The sequence below is a fragment of the Lynx canadensis genome, chromosome D4 (assembly GCF_007474595.2).
Source record: "Lynx canadensis isolate LIC74 chromosome D4, mLynCan4.pri.v2, whole genome shotgun sequence".
In the NCBI taxonomy this organism is placed as follows: Eukaryota; Metazoa; Chordata; class Mammalia; order Carnivora; family Felidae; genus Lynx; species Lynx canadensis.
The window spans coordinates 43,232,248-43,253,973 of NC_044315.2; the positions used below are offsets into that span (position 1 = coordinate 43,232,248).

The 21,726-nt window shown below is 36.5% G+C and overlaps 1 protein-coding gene across 1 annotated transcript in view; it reads left to right on the top strand.

The window, feature by feature from the left end:
• The window catches only part of ADAMTSL1 (ADAMTS like 1), a 379,909-nt gene that overhangs the window by 137,771 nt on the left and 220,412 nt on the right, over nucleotides 1–21,726 (top strand). Inside the window, 5 exon segments of the mRNA XM_032595636.1 lie at nucleotides 5,234–5,308; nucleotides 8,743–8,900; nucleotides 14,464–14,575; nucleotides 18,074–18,172; nucleotides 18,175–18,211. Coding sequence (XP_032451527.1) covers nucleotides 5,234–5,308; nucleotides 8,743–8,900; nucleotides 14,464–14,575; nucleotides 18,074–18,172; nucleotides 18,175–18,211 — 481 coding nt within the window.

Consider the following 21,726-nt stretch of genomic DNA (forward strand, 5'->3'; position numbering starts at 1 on the left):
ATGGGATGCATTCTGATTTCACATACATTAAAATGTGAAAGACTGTCTTCTTAGAATCAATGAAATATGGTATTTTGACTCCTACAGCAATAGACTTTCTAACTGATTATATACGAATATGAAGTCAAGGATGGCTCCAAAGTTTTTGACCTAGGCAACTGTAAGGATGAAGTTCCCAACAGTCCAGCATGATGTGTCTTGTTTTGTGTGTTGGGTGTGTGTCCTCCATTGTGTAATTACTGATAACCTCTGGGGGAAATTTTCAAGGGCTCAAATGCTCAGCTTTGCTTATTTTATTTATGTTTTAAGAGTAATAAAATTGGCATGAAGATAAAAATATACTATTAAAACCTCCTTAAGATTGGCAGGCTATTACTATATATACTATTTCTATATGTAGCCAACTGCATTAACAATCACTCTTTTGTTAAAGAAAATTACTAGTCCCAGAGACTTAGAGGGAAAACTCCTTAAAAACATAAACATATCAACAGGTCTAAAAATAAGGCAAACTCAGATATCAGAATAGGAAATCCTGCCTCTTCAAAAATGATCATTATCACCTTTCTCTGATATAGCAATGAATCACACAGAAAATCCACATGTGATAAGATTGAAAAACAAATCTAAAATACTCTATAGAAAGATGTGGACAAAGCTGTAATCATCAAGACAGCATGGTATTGGCACAGAAACAGATACATAGACCAATGGAATAGAATAGAAACCCCAGAATTATACCCACAAAAGTATGGCCAACTAATTAATCTTTGACAAAGCAGGAAAGAATATCCAATGGAAAAAAGACAGTCTCTTTAACAAATGGTGCTGGGAGAACTGGACAGCAATATGCAGAAGGATGAAACTAGACCACTTTCTTACACCATTCACAAAAATAAACTCAAAACGGTTAAAGGACCTGAATGTGAGACAGGAAACCATCAAAACCCTAGAGGAGAAAGCAGGAAAAAAAACCTCTCTGACACCAGCCGCAGCAATTTCTTACTTGACACATCCCCAAAGGCAAGGGAATTAAAAGCAAAAATGGGGACCTCATGAAGGGAAAAAGCTTCTGCACTGCAAAGGAAACAATCAACAAAACTAAAAGGCAACCAACGGAATGGGAAAAGATATTTGCAAATGACATATTGGACAAAGAGTTAGTATCCAAAGTCCATAAAGAACTCACCAAACTCCACACCCGAAAAACAAATAATCCAGTGAAGAAATGGGCAGAAAACCTGAATAGACACTTCTCTACAGAAGACATCCAGATGGCCAACAGGCACATGAAAAGATGCTCAACATCGCTCCTCATCAGGGAAATACAAATCAAAACCACACTAAGATACCACCTTCACTCCAGTCAGAGTGGCTAAAATGAACAAATCAGGAGACTATAGATACTGGCAAGGATGTGGAGAAATTGGAACCCTCTTGCACTGTTGGTGGGAATGCAAACTGGTGCAGCTGCTCTGGAAAACAGTGTGGAGGTTCCTCAAAAAATTAAAAATAGATCTACCCTATGACCCAGCAATAGCACTGCTAAGAATTTACCCAAGGGATACAGGAGTGCTGATGCATAGGGGCACTTGTACCCCAATGTTTATAGCAGCACTTTCAACAATAGCCAAATTATGGAAAAAGCCTAATGTCCATCAAATGATGAATGGATAAAGAAATTGTGGTTTATATACACAATGGAATACTACGTGGCAATGAGAAAGAACGAAATATGGCCTTTTGTACCAACGTGGATGGAACTGGAGAGTGTTAGGCTAAGTGAAATAAGTCATACAGAGAAAGACAGATACCATATGTTTTCATTCCTATGTGGATCCTGAGAAACTTAACAGAAGACCATGGGGGAGGGGAAGAAAAAAAAGAAAGGTTAGAGAGGGAGGGAGCCAAAACATAAAAGACTCTTAAAAGCTGAGAACAAATAGGGTTGATGGGGGTGAGAGGAGGGGAGGGTGGGTGATGGGTATTGAGGAGGGCACCTGTTGGGATGAGCACTGGGTGTTGCATGAAAACCAATTTGACAATAAATGTCATATTAAAAAAATAATAAAAATAAAAAAGAAAGATGTGGAATACACATATAGCTATGATTTTTGACGAAATATTTTAGGTACAATCTTTGAGAACAATTTTCTTGAGAAAGAGCATTTGCAATCCATATTTGTGAAATTACAGCATTTATGATTTCCAGGGAAAGTTTATCAATTAAATTGAGAAAGAGGTCATCTGATCTCTGAAGCAGGTCTTCTAGAATTGCTGATTAATAACCTAGAAATGTGTCCTAAAGATTAGCATCATGGTTTTGTCAAAAAGCCAGAATAGATTAGGACAGATGCACTTGATCATAGAGCAGTGTGCCTTTTTTGAAAAGGGCACCCGGATGAATGTGAATCACAGTGAGAGAGGATGGAGCACCTGCCTCACCAGCCAAACCTAATGAATTAAACACTAAGAAGGCAGGTGATGAAGCCAGACTGCCCACACATTCTCAAATATCTTAAACACCATTCTGTACTCACTACTGTAATAGCTGCCAAATAGAAGAGTTCCCCCAACCCTAATAATTGAGAATTTATCCTTAAACAAGACCATTACTAATACATATACAACTCAAAGGGTGGCTTTTTATCAACATGCAGAATATGCAATTAATTTTTTTCCTGTCTTTTGTCAAATTAAGATCACCATTTCTTAAATCATATTTTGAGATGTATCAACCAGTGTTAATAGATAATATATATAAACAATTTCTCTGGGTAAACCCTTTGGGGATACACTGGATTAAATAGAATGAAATGAGGTTCTCTGGTTCAGGGCTTCTAAGAAATCAACGTGCTTTGTGAATGTCCATGAACGGGGTATAGCGTGTAGTGTTTTTCCAGATTTTGTCTTAGGTCCCTTCTTCTTGGACCATTTTGTGTGGCTGCTGCTTTGCTTGTCTTTTTTGTCACTGAATCTCTGGTGCCTGACATGGGACCTGACACCAGGAGACACTAAAAAAATATTTGTGGAATAAATAATGAATTTGCTGCTTGCCTGATGAGCTGCTAGGTGCCCATGAGTTCTTACAGAACCATACAGGAACAGACTATGACTCTTCATACCTCTTGTATCATGTGCTGCTGACTCTTCAAGTTTGTACCAGCTTGAGTTGCTCCCTGTTTCACTTTGACTAGGCAAGCGCAGTCTCCATCGTAGCCTCTTCCCCCAACAACCCTCTGGGTTTCTCCCCTTCTTCTTTGGGGAGCATGCAAAAGTTAGCGTATCAGCCAGAAGCTGGGGTGAATGCCCCAGCATGTGGAATGTGAGTCCCTTCTCAACAGAACAAGAGGGAGGCTGCCTGAGTAGTGTGTGGGTCAGAAGACTGCCGCTGAGCATTGCAGGGACGAACAGAAAGCTTCCCTTTTAGTTGCACTTTATATGACCTGTGGATAAACAAAGCCTTTCTATTTCCAGAAATCCCATTGTTTTAACTGCTTTGAGTTTCTTTTGTAAACTTAAAAATCCATGTCTTTATGCAAGGCATTTAACGCTCTATGGGCCCAGACTGAATATTTTTTATTCCTTTTCTATATTCCCCTTACATGTTTTTTTTTTCCTTCTTATATGCCACAAACTCTTGGCTATCTGAAATTCAGCCTTTTCTTCAACAATGTATGACATTAAAAACAGCTAGAAGGCTGTAGTGTGAGTAGAATGTTCAATATTGTAGAGGACTTGATAAATGTAACCTCCTTAGGAAAAGAATTGAGAGATATGATTCTTCGTTCTCATTCAACTGGCTATGTGCTGGGGCCTCGGAGGGTTTAAAAACATAGTAAAAATAAACAGTCTCTCAGTTTCTGACCTTAAGGATATTTGGAATAGAAGGAGGAAAGTAATATTTATAAAATGCCTCCTGTGTTCCATGCTATATATCGATATCAATCTCTGTATCTTTTCACAACAATATTATGCAGGAAGTGTCATTTTCCCTGTTTTACAAATGAGGAAACTAAGGATCAGAGAAGTTAGAGAACTTTTGAGGTTCGTTTATTGAAATCAAATTCTCTTAAAGACAGGATGATGTTAAGTTTCAGAAAAATGGGTACCTTTTAGGATTACTCTTATTGAAACTAAATTTTTCCAAAGAGTATGATAATATTTAATATTAGAAAAATATATGTGAAGCAGAGAATCCCACAGAGCTTGCGAATATGCTGGTGAATTTTAAAATACTTACTTTCTCCCTTGTCTTCTGGAACGCTCTCCTATTTTTTGACCATTGGCTACTCATTAAACTTCTCAGAGGCTTCATTTCTTCATCATAAAATGGGGATGGTAGCATCCCCTTTGCCTATGTTACAAGTTTTGGGTGAAGGGGTAAATAGTATAATTTAAGTGTAAGTGAAACTCTTCAGTGGCATGAAAATGTGAGGTATTGTTGTCACAAATGTCACAAGAATGTCGGTGGTGTGTTTGCAGTGCATGTGATATACCTTTAATTTTTTTTTTTCAAAAATGTAGATTTGGGGACTGCTTCCAATGAATTGAGGCTCAGTTTGCAAGTAGGGTGAAAGTAACCCATTTCTAAATTATCTGTGATTCAGCCAAAAAAAATTCTTTTTTAAGTTTCGAGCAGAGAGAGTGTGTGGGGGGAAATGTTCATAGCCATTTCTGAGACACTATATATGGTATATATAGATGTAGATAGGGTGAAGGATATGAAAGAACCAGAAGGCATGATTTCTGCCCTCGAGGTATTTAACAAATGCAAACAAATTTGTTTTCTCCTATTCTTATGTGTCCTACTAATCCAAGATCATTGCTTTGCTAGAAGGAAATCCAGGTTTTGATATAATAAAGTCCTTCTTTGGACATTACAATTTATTTTCATTTTGTAATCTGGAGAAATTTGGCAGTGTAAAACCAGTTTTAAAATCAGAAATGAAAACTTACAAATTCATTTCTCAATCTATCAAAAATATATATATATATCCATATCCACATATGGTGGCCATATCAACCGTAAGTTATCTAGTGACCAACTTCACTGGCATATTTTATTTTGAGGAAAATGGAAATTTTGATTCCCAAATATTAGTGTTCATATTTCAGGCACTTAAAAATTGTCATTTAGAGGAGTACATAAGTCAGTGCCTTTATATAGGAGCCAATCAATAATTTTGTATCAAATTATGTGGTTTAAAGATACTGCTTTGTTTCTCTCTAGTGGATGATACTGTGGTTGCTATTCCCTATGGAAGTAGACATATTCGCCTTGTCTTAAAAGGACCTGATCACTTGTGTAAGTAAACTCAGTTGCTTTCCTTTGAGTATTGGGAATTTTAGTCATTATTATTTTTTGTTCCCAGAAGAGATTAAAATACAGAAGTGCAAATCTTTCTACTCTATCATAATATGATATTCTGAGTGCTTCTGTTTATCTTTTGGCTGCCTGATGAGATAGCAAAAACCTCAGGGTAATTATCTCTAACCACAGTCATCCTAAAAAACACAAAATAGATGCTCCCAGTAGGTTGTTCATGAGTTAAGCACATGTTTATGTTTTTGTGCATGTTATTTCTCATTCTCTTCTTCCCCTCCGATCAGTCTCCATCTTTTTCTTGCCTTGCTTTTTTCCTCCTCCTTCCAGCCTTCCCTCCCTCTCCTATGTTCGTTCGTTCTTTCTTTCCTTCTTTCCTTTTCTTTCTTTCTTCTTTCTTTCTTTCTTTTTTCTTTCTTTTTCTTTCTTTCTTTGTTTCTTTCTCTTTCCTTTTTCTTTCTTTTTCTTCTTTCTTCTTTCTTTCTTTCTTTCTTTTCTTCTTCTATTCTCATGTTCCATACTTTATCAATTCAGGGGAATATAGAAGCATCAAACAACTTTAACCCTGGGGCATTTAAAGAAAACCATGTGGTGTAACTAACATCCCATGTACTAAAGAAAATGCAAAGCCTTTATATATTAAAGATAGCTATTGGGATTCAGGACTGAAGGGTAATCAAACCCCTAAAGATCAAGTGGTAGCATGGTTCCACCAGAATTTAGAAAGAACTGATCTTCAGTCATGGCAAGGCAGTAGTACACAGCCATATCTTTTCTTTTTTGTTATTAGCATTAGTATTATTAGATGTAGACCCATAAATTACTAGCAGAAAATTATAGGCTATAAACCAGCGAGGGGGTATGAAAGTTATATTGTATTTTGTACAAAATTCAGCTACACTGAAAGACTTCTCTTCAGCTGGTCCTTGAGCATTTCTGATCTCCACTGTGACTATTCCTGGATTCCTTAAGAACCATCTATCATCTTCTCTTCTTTCTCCCCCCCACACACATGCCTATGAAACCAATTTAGGTAGCAGGCATTATCTTTTGGCAATTGGATTATAAATGAAATCATTCCAGAAAGACAAACAAGAGGAAGATAAATTGGAGCCTGTGAAAGTTCAGATAGTCTACTATAGTCTTTCTAAAAATAAAAACAAATACATTTCGTGGGAGGCAGGATTTGAGGGGTCATGTGAAGGAAAGGAATAAGTAAGGTACAGTTCAGGCAAAGCCAAAAGAAACTGATAAGTCACCTTATAGGATCCAAGTTCTTTTCTAACCCTGAACAACCCCCCAAAATATAGTATTCACATGTCAGGGATGATTATGTGTGTACACTATCACCATTCAAATGATTTGCTTTTCCCCTGGAGGATTGGACAGAGGTAACTGCTCATGTAACAGCCCCACTCAAAATAGTATTTTTCTGAGCAGTGACAGGCCTGCTCAGAATAAAACATCCAGGCGGAGATCATCACCAAGTTTGGGACTGACTTCTCAATGTGGAAGAAAGAACCTAAAGCAATCCATTTAAGATGAAATTCATTTTTATAAATGTATTAGCCTCCCAGTTTTCCTAATTATGTGATCACTAAGAAGCTAAAGAATTATCTTTGTTTGGTTTAATTGTCCCAAAAATTCAATAGGTAGAGCTGCAGATGATACTTACAAATGATGGAAAGAAAAATGGAATTTGCTTTTTTTTTCCCCCAACAGACATAATGTTGACAGCATATATGTACCTTAACTTTTTGGGTTTTTTTGGTATCTGGTATTTGGTATTTGTTTGAAATATATATAATATAATATATATAATATATAATATATAATATGTATTTAAAGGTCCCCATGTTTCTCTTGTAACCCTTTGCACTTAATTCCAGAAGCTGGTTGAGTATGGGACCAACCTTAAATATTTAGGGGCAAACCAGAACAGGACTAAGCAGTCTGGTCCAACCCCAGCTTACCTTTAATCAGAAGTACCTTGGGAAGTACAGCTGGGAGGCCTGGTGATAAAATTAAATCAGATGCTCATATCAGGCTTAGACCCCCAGGATTTTCCCAAAACTAAGTTGGTTTGTGTCTTGAAGATATTTCTACAAATTAGTGCACATACATGTAAGGCAGCTTGAGGAATGAAGGCTAGAAGAAGGAGATCCCATGCTGTTGGCTTTCCTCTGATTACAACAGCTGTGGTTTCCCCTCCAGTTCTCCCTTGATGTGCCCTATGCTCTCTGTGAGGACCTCTCTCTAGGGCAAGGGGATGGAGCCTGACCTACTCCAATTGAAGGGCTACACAGATTTCATCCAAGGGTTGTGGGCATTTCACTGGACATTGAACATCCAACATTCTTCACCTGTTGGTATTCCAGCGTGAAGCAGACAACACTTAGAATAATTTAGTACAGGTACATTAGTACCTCCAGAGACCCTAAAGAGGTCCCAGAACCCCAATCTGCAAAACACGGAAGAGGGGAGTCATTCTGATTGAATGTGGGGTAGGCCACCCAGAGCCTCACCTGACATTTTATCCTTCTGCCAAAGAAACACTGACAAAACTAAGGGTTCTTATGCAAGTTTTAGAAACACTGACTTAGTCTATCTCTCTTCATACAGTGGGAAGTTATTCCAAATCATTTCTCAGCCACATGAGAATTTAATATGCTCTGAAATATGCAGCATAATTACCATAATCCTCAGCTTGCTCTGATTTCCTATAATCAAAGATGCTTCATAGGCTTTGTCATTGGCCAAATTCAGATTGGAATGCTCCAGGAATCAAGAAGCTCCTCTTTCTCTCTTAAACACTTACAAAATATCATATATGTGCATAATACTGTATTATGTACCAAACAGGATTTTAAAGAGAGAGAACTAAAAAGAATGGGACTTCCTCATCCTCATTACTATAGTTTCTTCTGCACAACAGCACACATGTGGTAAGAAACCAGATAGTACAAATAAACACAAGGTAATGTGTGAATATAAAGTCACATGGGTGCTGAGGAGAACTCGGAGAGTACCCTTGATCTCACAGATCAGAAAGCAAATTGTAGACAGAGAGCCATAGAGACCAAAATCAGTAAGATATGTATGGGAGATGGTTTAATGAAAGGAATAGGATTGTGATGAATTGGAGCACCCAAATGAGGTCATCCACGGAGTCAATTATCTTTTGATTGGGAGCCTTGACTGCCTGGCCAATGAGTTTTAAAATGATTTCATTTGCAACATAAACTCTGTGATCTAGAGGTGCCCATAAATTTTGTTTATATCACAATGTCAACTGTGTCAGCTGTATCAAGGGGGATACTTCTCCCTTCATAGCTGTAGGCTGTTTTATGAAATATGCTTGCTTATGGTATTCCTGGGAACATCTTTCTTTCCTTTAAATGTGTTTGATTATGTAGATCTGGAAACCAAAACCCTGCAGGGGGCTAAAGGTGAAAGCAGTCTCAGCTCGACAGGCACCTTTCTTGTGGACAATTCTAGTGTGGACTTCCAGAAATTTCCAGACAAAGAGATTCTAAGAATGACTGGACCACTCACAGCAGATTTCATTGTCAAGGTAAGTGCCTTTAGGTTTTCAAGGCACATCCAAACTGTTATTTATAATCTCCTGAAGAGAGAGAGAGAATTTGGGTTTGGGCATAGATTTGGAAATCCTATTACCCAGGAAATGTTTAATTCAACATCATCTTTTCAAGAATATATTTCCTGGACCTTTCAAGAACATATATTTTAAAGCCCTAAGAAAGTTCTTAGGTGTGTGTATATGTATTTATTTAATAAAAGACCCAAAGACCAACACATCATTAGTTGGAGGATATAAACTGTTTTTAAAACAAATTAGGATGTAGTTGCCAACTCATAAAGTGTTCTCAGTCAAAGAGAAAGACAAACTAATGATCCATAGACTTGGTCATACTTCCAATTACAAGTTCTGGTTTCTCTTGTACTGGCAAAAAGACTAAGTTGTTTCTTTCTATCAGAGCTTCCCTACTCTTCAAGGTAATATAAAACACATTGCTGGAAGCAACATATACATTCTGTAGGAGAAATGTACACACTAGAAGAATGTTTGGGAATCACAATAAAATAAAACATATTTTTTCTTTCAGTAGGTCAGAAGGACCTGAAGGATTTCAGCTGTAAAGCTGTAAAACTTGTAATGTGTCCAGGACTCCATAAATTTTTCATCATGGGACCTGGAGCCAGAGGACATTTGATTTAAGCTAAGGCTTGATGACCCTGTGGCAGCTGGAAGTAAGAATGCATATAGGAAAATGTGATAGTCAGTGAGGTTGGATGGAAGAAGGGTTCCAGAGCACTCTTCTCCTTCTCCATCTGCATGGTAGCTCTTTTTAACCCAGTCCAGATGCCAGGTACATTCATGTGAACAAGAAGCTACAAACCAGCAGATATGGTTCACAATAGAAATGATGCTGATAGTTAAATCATTCTATTTAAATATGCAAATACAGTACAGTATTGAAAGATGTCTTTATTTTTTGAAACCCTTAGAGTGCTGTTGAATACACCATTTATGTTAATTTCCCTGGTGGCCTTGCAAGAGTTAAAACACATACTAAAAATATAGAATTGGACTCAATAATGTCTGATAATAATAATAATAATAACAATAAGTGAATAACAATAATAATATGTGAATAATATTATTCACATGCCAGTATTTCACAGCTTTGCTGACACACACCATATATCTAGCTGCCTTCTGCACATCACCACTTGGATATCCCATAGACACAACCAGCACAACATAGCCAAACCTGGACTTGTCTAGCCCTAATCTAATCTTTAGAAGAAACCTACCTAATCTTCTTTATTTCTTATCTCGTAGAATAATATGCTCTTTACCCAGCCACATCAGAAACCTTTGATTCACTGATTTCCCCTTCTCCGATATGCCCCTAGCTAGCTATCAAACTTTGTCAGTTCTACCTTCATACCATCCCAAGATTATTCTTTCTTCTCCATCCTTGCTGCCACTGCCTTTGTTTAGGCCTTTGTATTTCTTCCTGATCATGCTATGTGCATCCTTCTGAAACTGCAGCCCCAGTGAAAGCAAATGGCTTTCTCAAACAGAAAAGGGTCTTTTGCAGTCATGGCACATCCTTCACTAGAACTTCCAACTTAGCTCTACTTGTGAGCACTGCTAAGGTATGGCTGGACCTGCTCAGTTTGTACCCATTTGAGAAATTTCAGAAGACTGTCATAGAGAAAAGTGATGAGTACCTAAGCCACCAAAGTGGTAGAAAAGTTGTGATTTCCATTTGCATTAGTTAGAGTATTAGGCAGAAATAATGCCTTAATATGTCTTTCTGAACAGTCTTGAGCATAAATCTGTTCATAATTCAGCAGCCAAGGAGGATAGGGAGACTCCTGACTACCAGCCTCTTGCTGGCTTGTCTCAGGCAAAAGTTTCTACAACACCAGTGAGAGAAAAGAACATAGGAGGGGACAGCAAAGGCTCACAAATTACCCTTTAACCAAAAGAGAAGAAAAAGATATGGCATTTCAGAGTACATCAACTGAGAGATCCTTTGTGTACTTGATGTCTTTCATGTGTTTGAAATGTCTCCTTGATTCCTTTGATTTTACAGGGATCTATGTTCATCCGTTACCCACACACACATTGGTCCTGCCTTGTGACTTTATCATGACAGTGCAGTGAGTTGCTATGGAAAGTGACCAGTTTTTATCTTCTTTCCTTTCAGTATGAGAAGTCCTTAAATTAGAAACACTGAATCATTGTAATTATAGGAAGAAAAGCTTGGTTCAGAACATTCTTTTTCCTTATTAACTTAAGGAGGCCAAAATTACATATGCCAGATGTGTTTAGCTCCCTAAAACAAAATCCTAATGTGTCAAACTGAAGCTTTCAACATACTCTTGAGAACAAGAACCTGATGTCTGAGGCCGTATGGTTTGTAAAGCTCCAGAGCTAATGATAACAAAGGTCCCAGACGCCCAGAATTAATAAAACCAGAAAAAAGGAACATGGCAGCTCATCTGTATAAGAAACAATTAGTCCATCAAAGTTAGACATCAGGTTAGCCTCTTCTTTTTATTTTAAACATACTTTTCCTACTTTAAAATGAAAAATTAAGAAGATAGTGAGGAGAGCAGTTCAAGGACGCCACTAAAAATAAATACCTATGTCTTTACAAAACTAACATTAACTAACAAAATTACTTTGTGCCCTGAAAAGAATGGCAGCTTTCAAGCCAAGGCACACTTGAATTCAAATTTCAGCTCTGCTATTCCCTAGCTGTGTAGCCTTGAGTAAGTCACTTAATCTCTCTGAAACTCATCTCTCTCATTATAATGTAAAGGTCGAAGATAATACAGGGTAGTTCTAAATTTAGATTTAATACAAATAAAATGTACCTTGCATACGGTAGGAATGTAACAAGTGCTGGTTGCTGTGGTAGTTGTTGGCTTTATTTTAAAAAAATTATTTAATGTTTACTTTTGAGAGAGAGAGAGAGAGAGACAGAGTGTGAGCAGGGGCAGGGGAGGGGCAGAGAGGGACAGAGAGGGAAGCAGAACTGGAAGTGGGCTCCAGGCTCTGTGCTGAATATCAACATGGCGCTGGAACTCATGAAATGCAAGATGACCTGAGCCAAAGTCGGACACTTAACCAACTGAGTCACCCAGGCACCCAGTTGTTGGCTGTTATTAAAAGAAGAAGGTACCTGTAGAGAAGAGAGAACCAGGAATTATCAGTGTGGAAGGAGTCAAACAAGATTATGTGGTCAGAGGTCTGGATATATTATGATTGGTTTTATCTGTTTGAAATAACAGCATCCCTGTTCACTTCCAATCTCTTTTCAAATTTAGGCATAAGTCTCAGCATTCATGCTCATTGCACATCGGTTTCATTGGGCTCATTAGGAGCAATATTCTTTCTAATCTTCTTGTTTTCTTTACTTCAACATAGTCTTTACTAAGACTCCCTCTTAACACCAAAACTTCTTCACATTCATTCCTTACTCTCAGGACATAAGGTAGTTTTACTGATAACTTCTAGTAGGCTGAAAATTTGACAAATTCCATCTTTTTGCCTCTTTAGCCAGATCAAAAACTAAGCCCAGACACTGTACAGATATTCTAGAACACGGTTTCTCCAAGGATTTTGATGTTATATCCTCCACGTATTTGTTTTTTCCTCCACTTTCCTAGGACTTTGTTTAATTTCAAGCATCCCAAAAGGGACCTCTGCAAAACAATCCATTTCTCTAAGCCTAAATAAATCTTCTGGTCTTTTTATTTTTTCACCGAGCTGGTGTTCAAATGAGAGTCCTCTTCTAATACCTTCCCAGCATGGAAACCACACATCCCAAGAGAGCTATAGGCTTTTGTGAGCTTAAAACAAAAGTAAAACAAAACAAACATAAAAAAAAAACAGAAAAAAAACTTTCCAAAGGATATGATTAATACTACATCCCCGAGCAAGCAATTAGGTATCCTGTATCTGACACATAGGATTGAAAAATATTAATCTGTAAACTATGCTCCCCTTTTAAGAAAGACACTGTATTGCTTCAGCTGTTTTTGCTTTAAAGTCGGGGATTGTATCACTGCTTATTCTAAGTAGGAAAGACCTCGATGTTCCATGGGTCGGAATTCCAGCATAAAATGAAATATTCTTTAGTTTTCTCACTTTCTTCTTTCTCCTTTCCAGCTCTTGCAGATCATTTGAAGAACATTTCCAATATTCTTGCCTTCCAAAGTCCAAAAACTGGTCTGGGGTTTAACACCTACTCCCTGTTTCTTCAGTGTTCCTAGATGTTTAATCCAGTCGTTAAACTCAGTAGTGGAAAAATAGATGGTCTTTTTTTTTTAATCTGAAGGTTAAATCCATCAGTTTATCCTCGGTAAAGGGCAGCTAGGACCGCAGAAAGCTTGAAAACACTAACAAAGACTTAGACCACAGGATGTGCTGATGTGCTCCTCTACTGTCTTTAAGTTAAGAGGTGCCCCTCTTTGTTGTCCATGGAACTTCCTTTAGTATAACAAATAGTCCAAGCCTTGCCCACTGTCTCAGTGTTATATGACATGTTATTATGTCTTCATGAAATCAAGGCATTGCTCCTTCAGTTTAAGTATGTTTTCTCAACCTTATACTTTTAAGAACTATTAAAGGATTATTGCTTCACTTCCCCCCTTTGAAAAACAAAGGAGTTGTCATTTCCATAAGCACATGTTGTATTCAAAGTAAATGCTTTTATAATGGAAGTTGGTGTTTTTTAAAGTTTGGTACTTGGACTATCAATGTTTGCGTTGCCGGGATCTCTGGACAAGAGCTGAGGAATTAGCATTTTAGCAAGCTTCCAATTGGCAATTCTGCATATGAAAACGTATGAGTCACTAAATTGCCAGGAAACACCATGTATGTCTCTGGGTGGGCAGAGCCATTTAATTAATTTTTTTCGTTTCTTTTTTAAAAATTGTTTTAATGTTTATTTATTTTTGAGAATGAGAGAGAGAGAGAGAGAGAGAGAGGGAGGGACAGAGGATCTGAAGCAGGCCCTGTGCTTACAGCAGAGAGCCCGGTGTGGGGCTCGAACTCACAAACCATGAGATCATGACCTGAGCTGAAGTTGGATGCTTAACTAACTGAGCCATCCAGGTGCCCCTATTTTTTTTTGTTAACAAAGGATAGTATCTTTCATTTCTTGCAGTATATGGCATTTATCATTTTCTCAGAACAAATTTTCTCTTTCTGAACCTACATTATAAATCCACATATATACATACACATATACATACATAGAAATTAAAAATACCTATAATTTTTCCTGTTACACCAGAAAAGTTGGAAATAAATGAGGGAAAGGGAATAAGTGTCCCGGGAAAAGACCCTACTAGAATCACAAGTTGAGACATTGCTATCCGTTGCTCATGGCAAAAGAACTGAGAAAGCAATGGTGGTGATGGCGAATGGTTGATTGGTAAGATGGGTGATATTGCTATGGCCACTTCTCTCCCAGTGCCTGAAACCATCCGTGCTACTATACATTCTTGTCCAGAGTTGCAAGGAATCAAGAAAGCACCCCTCTGTCATACTAGTTGCTCTCTTTGCTATTGTCTCTTGTCTCCTGCAGATCCACAACTCAGGGCCCGCTGACAGCACAGTCCAGTTCATCTTTTATCAGCCTATCATCCACCGATGGAGGGAGACAGATTTCTTTCCTTGCTCAGCAACCTGTGGAGGAGGTAATGGTGTTGACTTAGCCTAGGAACTGTTAGCTTCTATGAGGGAAGGCTTAGCTGTTGTAAAAGTAGCCACTTCAACATGGAAGAACTTTCGTGCTGTGACGGGTTAGATTCTTTATTCTGAATGGGGCCAAATCCAGAAGTCCGCCTGTAAGGTGGATACCTCAGTCGGGATGGCCCATGAACATTTTCTGTCCGTAGAGTCCCATTAGTGGAAACGGTCTTGAGTCTGTTCTGTTCATTTGAGAATCAACTACTCACCTAGTTGAAGAGAACTTATTTATTCCTGAGTCCAGTGAAGAGTGTTTGTCAGGCCTACTATGTAGCATAATGTGTTCAAAAAGAATCAGAGATAAATTTAATTAAAGGGAATAGTTTATTACCCGAAAAAAAAAAAAATCACTGTTCTGTAGACTTCAGCTCGGTTATTGTTAAGCTCTATCCCATCATCTCTCCTGAAAAGTCACCAAATGAATTCCTATCTCTGCTCCATCACATCCGCAATAGGGACAGCATTTTGTATTACTGGAAAAGATATTTTCTCCCATTTTCTGCCCTTTACAATTATAATGGTTACATAATAATTGCTTCAAATTACTTTATGATAATTTATTTAGCCATATCCTTATAGAAGATTTAGTTCACTTAAACTTTTCTCTTATAATGTAACGAATAACTTAATAGCCAAGTTTCTTTTTCCTTTTCTCCTTTCAAATTATTTCCTTGGAATAAATTCTCAAGAGTGAGTTTCAGAATTTTTGTGGCTATTGGCATATATTACCAAAATTCTTTCCAGAAGGGTAATAAGCAGAGTATGAATATTTGAGTTTCATTGCCAACTGAGCCAGTATTTGTGGATTATAAGAAATTGTTTAATTTTGCTGACTTAATGAGCATAAAATTGTCTGTATATTCCTTTAAAAACCAGCATATCAAATAAATTCTGGCTCCACCTTCACTGAAACCGGATTGTTGGCTGGTGTTAAGTAGCTCATCTACATGGGTATCACTAGATTATTCTGACAAGAGAAAAGAAGGATGATACCTCAAAATGGAAACAAATTATTATCTATTATTTTTTTAAACAGTGAGAACATATGAAATAATTCATCTTCATCTGCATAATGTGAACAAATCACTAAAAATCAGGTCCTCTAGAGCAATGTTAGATTTTAGCCTAAAAGCAGTTAGTCAGAAATACCTTCAAGTGCTTTTACCTGGTTGCTAAATAACTATTAATTTGAGCTTCTCAGCATTTCAGCACAATAGTGTTTCCATTTGTTCTATCTGTTCTGAAGAGAAAATAACTTTGTTTAAAAGTAAAATGGCAATTACTTTGATGTTTCATAAGAATGTTATTTTGATACACTTATGAATGACTAGTACAGGAAATAGTTTCAAAGAAAGAAATCTAAGTAAACAATTATTTTTCTAGGTAAATAATTATTTTTCCTCTTTTCTTTTTAAATGAAAACCATGCTTTGACCGAAGTATCAATTCCATAATATGCCCACTATGTCAATTTCATATAGAGAGCTGGTGTTAGAGGGTAATGTCAGTAAGCTTGATGATGCCTTGCTATATAGTAAGGGGATTATGTTAGATTCATATATAGCCAACCCCTCTCAACCTATTTTCCTCACATCTAAGTGAACAAGTAGAAGCATCAGTGGTCTTCAAATGTTTTGAGCTATCAAACACTTTCTTCAAAGGAAATCTGACTAGGAAGCACAAATAAAAGGAGTATATTGCTCAGAATAAAGATATGAGCTGTGTGGAAAACCAGCCTTCTCCCCCTTCATGGACCAGTTTGACAATGACTAAAAAATGATCTCTGAGTTCCTTTTTATATTTCTGGTTCCACATTCAGCTGGTTGACCGTTTTGCTAAGTGTAAACAATTGTGGCTAAAAATACCTTGTGAAACGTTCGAAAACAGAATTATCTGACTATTTTGGTCTTTTATTTCATTTTGTTCTAAGCCTTTCATTTCACACACTCTTGAATAGCTTCCAGCAACGTTTTAAGCTGACAAATTATGATTTTTAAAAATCATATTCTCAGTTATATAATATACTTACTGCTTGTGCCCACATTTTACTACATGATAAACTCTGTGCTTGAGTAGAAATTATTATATGGCAAATTGTAAAATGGTTAGCTTATCATAACTGTATCTGCTTTGGAGTATAATGTAATTGAAAAATAAAAGTATATTTACTTATTTAAAATGTCATTTTGCTCTTTGGCTTTCTTATAAAATAAAAAGTTTAATGGAACATGTGTTCTTACCTATTACTTTCCATGCTTTTCATCTTTACAGTAAAATTGTTAAAAGCTCTTTTTTTAGGCCTTTAATGAACAATTAATTTTTGTGGGTGGTCTGAAAACACAGCCTCAAGCCAGGAAATCTGTTTATAAGCCTTCTTCTGATTCCTAAAATCTTTTGCAAGTCTTTTAACTTCTCTCAATCTGACTTTCTAACATATATCTGCAATAACAATATTCAGCACCTGCCAGGGAGAATATATTTTGGAGGTTGGTTAGGGTTAGAATGATTTAAAAAAAAAAAAAGCCTAAGTTAAAAAAATTCTCCATGTACATTTATTTTTCACTCTAAGAATCTAAGTCTTCATCACCACCTCACTAGAATCCACAAGACAAGAAAGAGGCAGGTGGAAAAGGTAAACACATTATGAATGGAATGAAGCATTACTCAGCAGTGCTATTTTTTAAAAGAATTCTCTAAACAGTGGGAACTTGTGCGTGGACACTAAAAAACTATTGGCTGGAGACTTAAAGAGAAATGAGAAAGGATTTTAGGTGAAGCAAAAATTGAACAGTAGGGGGGGTACTATTATGGTTGTTGTTGTTTTGTAGGGATTCCTAATGGATACTATTAGGATCTTAATCCTCCATCTTCTCAGCCTAGCCTACTCAGGTGAATTTAGACAAAAATAATGTTCCCAGGCAGCTGGAAGGACCCCATCTTGTGCTGTATTTCGTTGTCCCCCATTCATCAAGGGGAGCAGTGTTAGGGTTTATTTGATTGATGATTGATTGATTGATTGATTGATTGATTTGGGAGTTTATTCTTCCTGGTGCTTCAGATACAAGGGAGGCAATTTGCATCTTGCATGAGATCCTTGGCAAATAAATACTGATCATCTCTTTTGGATACAGATATCCATGTTACACTTTTAGATTATACAAAACAAATTAATAGTAATAGTACTTACAGCAGAGTCTGATCACCTAGCTATGCCCTTATGTAGTTCAAACCTATACAGTATATTTGATTATTACAATTTGAGTGGAAAAAATCGTATTTGAGGCCTGCAAAGATAATGAGCCTTCCATATTTCTGTCTTTTGTCCCTGGAAATTACTGAAGTGTTGGGGGAAGAATTTCATTAATGTGAGATGGCCAGAAGTATATTACGTTATACTTTAATATGACATGTGTGTTGAAACTTGCCTGGATGGGTTTGATACTGCAGGTTACCAGCTGACATCGGCTGAGTGTTACGATCTTCGGAGCAACCGTGTGGTTGCGGATCAATACTGTCACTATTACCCAGAGAACATCAAACCCAAACCCAACTTCAAGAGTGCAACTTGGATCCTTGTCCAGCCAGGTCAGTCAGATTACTAGTTTATTTATCATAAACATAAGTTGAGTTCCATCAGCTTCATAAAAATTTAATTAAAAATAAATAAGTGTTGCTGTCCAGGGTCCATTCCTAATCATGTGTTATCCGTACCCACGCCCCATGTCCTTGAAACTGTATGATGCCCTCTCAGGGTCTCCAGAGTTTCCACTTGCGGAGCACTCTTCAGAGCTATTTTCTCTTCTGATTTCTTTTTATCCTGGTACTTGTATCCCTCCTTAACAAGGTTCAGACCAAGGTGGTGGCACAATGTTCTCAGGATTCCTTCCATTTTAACTTTGTCACTTGATCAGTGACATGGTCAGAGTAGACCATGTGTAAGGATCACAACTGACCCATTTTACCCTGGTCCACAGTAATTAACTAGAATAAAAACCAGTCTTAGAACAGCTCTAATTTTAACATACCCTGACTTTGTCAAAGAGAAAGCAGGACTTATTGCAATAAGTCAGATTTTTTAAGGTCTTTTTAATTAGGAGTTTTAAAGAGACACTTGACACTTGCACTAGTACTGTTGCTTTCTGGAAATCTGATTGGCCCTCAGTTATTTGTAGGATTAAGTATCAGACTGACATATGAAATATCTCAGATGATGAGTAGTCATAGAAGTACAGGTCAACAATCTGTTCATGGTGTAGCATTTGCCTTTGTAGTTGCAGAACTTCCTGGTAAATCTCTTTATTAGCTTCCTTATCCTCAACATATGAGAGAGGATATAAAAAAATTCTTCTCCTACAAAGCTAATCACGAACACCAAAAGATAAAATATCCTTTCCAAAGCTCCTTGGATTTCTTAGAAGCACCTCAATATTATTTTTTAAATCATAGTGGAGTAATCATGTATACATAAAACAAAATTTTTACATAGTTGAAATACTACATGAACAACATGCATGAAAAGTGTTCTATCTTTGAAGTTTGTGTTTTCTGCTGTTAACTTTCTAAAGTTATTTTCTTGTACTCTGTCTGTCTCATATTCATGAATTCTAAATTCTGCATGTGATACAAAATTGCCTCTTTCATATACTTAGCTCATAAAACTGAACTCAGAATAACATGTTTTCATTAAAAAAAAACAGAAAAAAATGATATTTTATAATTATATAATTTAGGTGAAGTTTAATTTAATTTAGGCTCATATTACACCAGAAAATTATGTATTAAAAAGTGGATACGGTATTAAAAACTGAATGAGGTATTAAAATTTTGCTTGGACTTTTTTAACTTTGGAAATATTAAGAGTACGAGTGTTTTTTAGGCCAAGATGATATAGCCAATGCAGTTCAACCCCACTTTTAAATTATTCTACTTATTATATAATAAGTATATAATATATATATATATTATACTATATAATAAGTATACTGTCACTATATTGTCAAGTATACTGTCAATATATTATACTATATATTATATACTTATTATATCTATACCAGAAGACCAGTGTGTGAAAAGCATAGTTATCCTAATTCAGACAGATCAGTTCAGCCAGAGAAAGACTTTGAAAGTCTTTACACGCTTTCATCAAAATTTATGTGTGAATTTCTAGGAGAAATGGGGGAGTCACCCCCATATCTGGGGGAAAAAGAACTTCAATAAAGAGATGGCCAGGGAAGACAGTTGTGAAATAAGAGCATTTTGTTAACAATTTTAAGAAAATGTTTATAATCTACTCAATTTTTTTCTGGCTTCTGAGTTTTATCTCTCTTCTTGTTTGGAATAGTATTTGTGGCCTATTTCTTACTATCCCAAAGCAAAAGGCCATACTATATTGAAAGAAGTCTGCATGTGAACTTTATGCCTTGTCTGTGTCCTGTGTTATTTTAAAACATCTAATACAGCACATGTATAAATGTTGGGACAGGTGGCTATTAAGGAGAAAGAAAAAATAAGTTAGAGGCAAATGTCAGGAAGCTGCTTTTTTCAATGCAGAAGTAATTAAACAAAGCTGTAAAGATTAAGACTTAGCAGTAGGAGAGATTTAAGAGGAAACTGCTTTAGGAAATGTAGATTTGCTGCTTCAAGGATCACTGGGAAATTCATTGTACTTTATTTGCATACTTGGGATCAAAGCAACCTTTCTAAATTCTGAGAGAAAATAAGAAGCGATGGTTCGAGAGAACCTACTGTATAAAATAGGTCTGCCCTCCTGTTAGACACAGCCGAGTTGAACCCTCAAGAAACTGCTTTCTAACTACAGATTTAACTGCCTAATAGTTAAATCAAGAGTGACACAATGACATTAAACTATGGCCTTTGTGTCTAAAATTAGAAACCCTCAAAGGGAAAACGTAGACATTCTTAGTGCTGACATATTTTTGAATTTCCAAAAAAATTATTTTATCTAGCCCTTGAGATATTTGTTCACTTTACCTGTATGAGACTAGGACTTAGGACCTATTATATATTATTTGAAAGCAAAATCCCATTCATAAAGCCAAGTTTATTGCTTGTCAAGGCTGGGAAGTACCATGGACAGCAAAAAGTACACTAAATAATTAGTGTGTAGCCCTAGGCTTATTATTTTACCTTTCTGGACCTCGGTTTTTTCACCCACAAAATGAGGGTGAGAGGGTTGTTTGTTGCATTAAATTGTGGCTTTCAGACCTTGTCTACAGAACCTATAATTCCATAGAGTTGCTTCACTGAATTTCATTTTACACATTTTGAAGTATTTTTAAACAATAAATCACAAAACGTTCATGTATATACATATATATGTATATATATTTAAACATGTTAAACTAATTTTAACTTATTAAAATTCAGCCAAATTGTAAAAAAAAAAAATTGTTGTAACAGTTGTAAAAATGTTATACCACCAAAGGAACTACTTTTTGCACGCATCATTAAGTTCTTCAGTATGTCTGTTTAACTGAAAAAATAGGTATACTAAGATTGCAAGGTGAACTGTAAAAACTGTTATCATTATCAGCTCCTTGTCTGAGATAATAGGAATTTTGTCATCGCTGCACATCTAAAACCAAAACAAACCAGAAATAAACTGGTTATGATGACCATTAGCCATAATCCTTGATATCCAATTTTTTCTGTTTACCAAAATAGCCTCATTGTTTGCATTAATTTGCTTTATAATAAGTAAGTGTTTACAGTTGAACTAATGAACTAAATGATATCCCTTACTCATTTCACTCACTGACAATATCCACTGACTCTCATGGTGGTGGATTGGTTCATCTTGAAGTTAAAGGGATTGTTGACATGTAGCCCATTTTTTTCAAAACAATTTTATGGTTTTATGGCTTTTTTTCTGATGCTTAATGCTAAGAAATGTTGATGAGTTAAAAGCCTATGATGAAAACAATAAAACTCGCTAATAATCCCTAGGGGCCACAAATAACCAGTGTTAATGTTTTTGCTATGTTGCTTTCCAGTCTTGTCTATAGCTCATAACATCGATGAGATCATACTGTGTACCGTGGACACTTGGAATTCAGCAAATTAGTGTTCTTGGTTTCCAC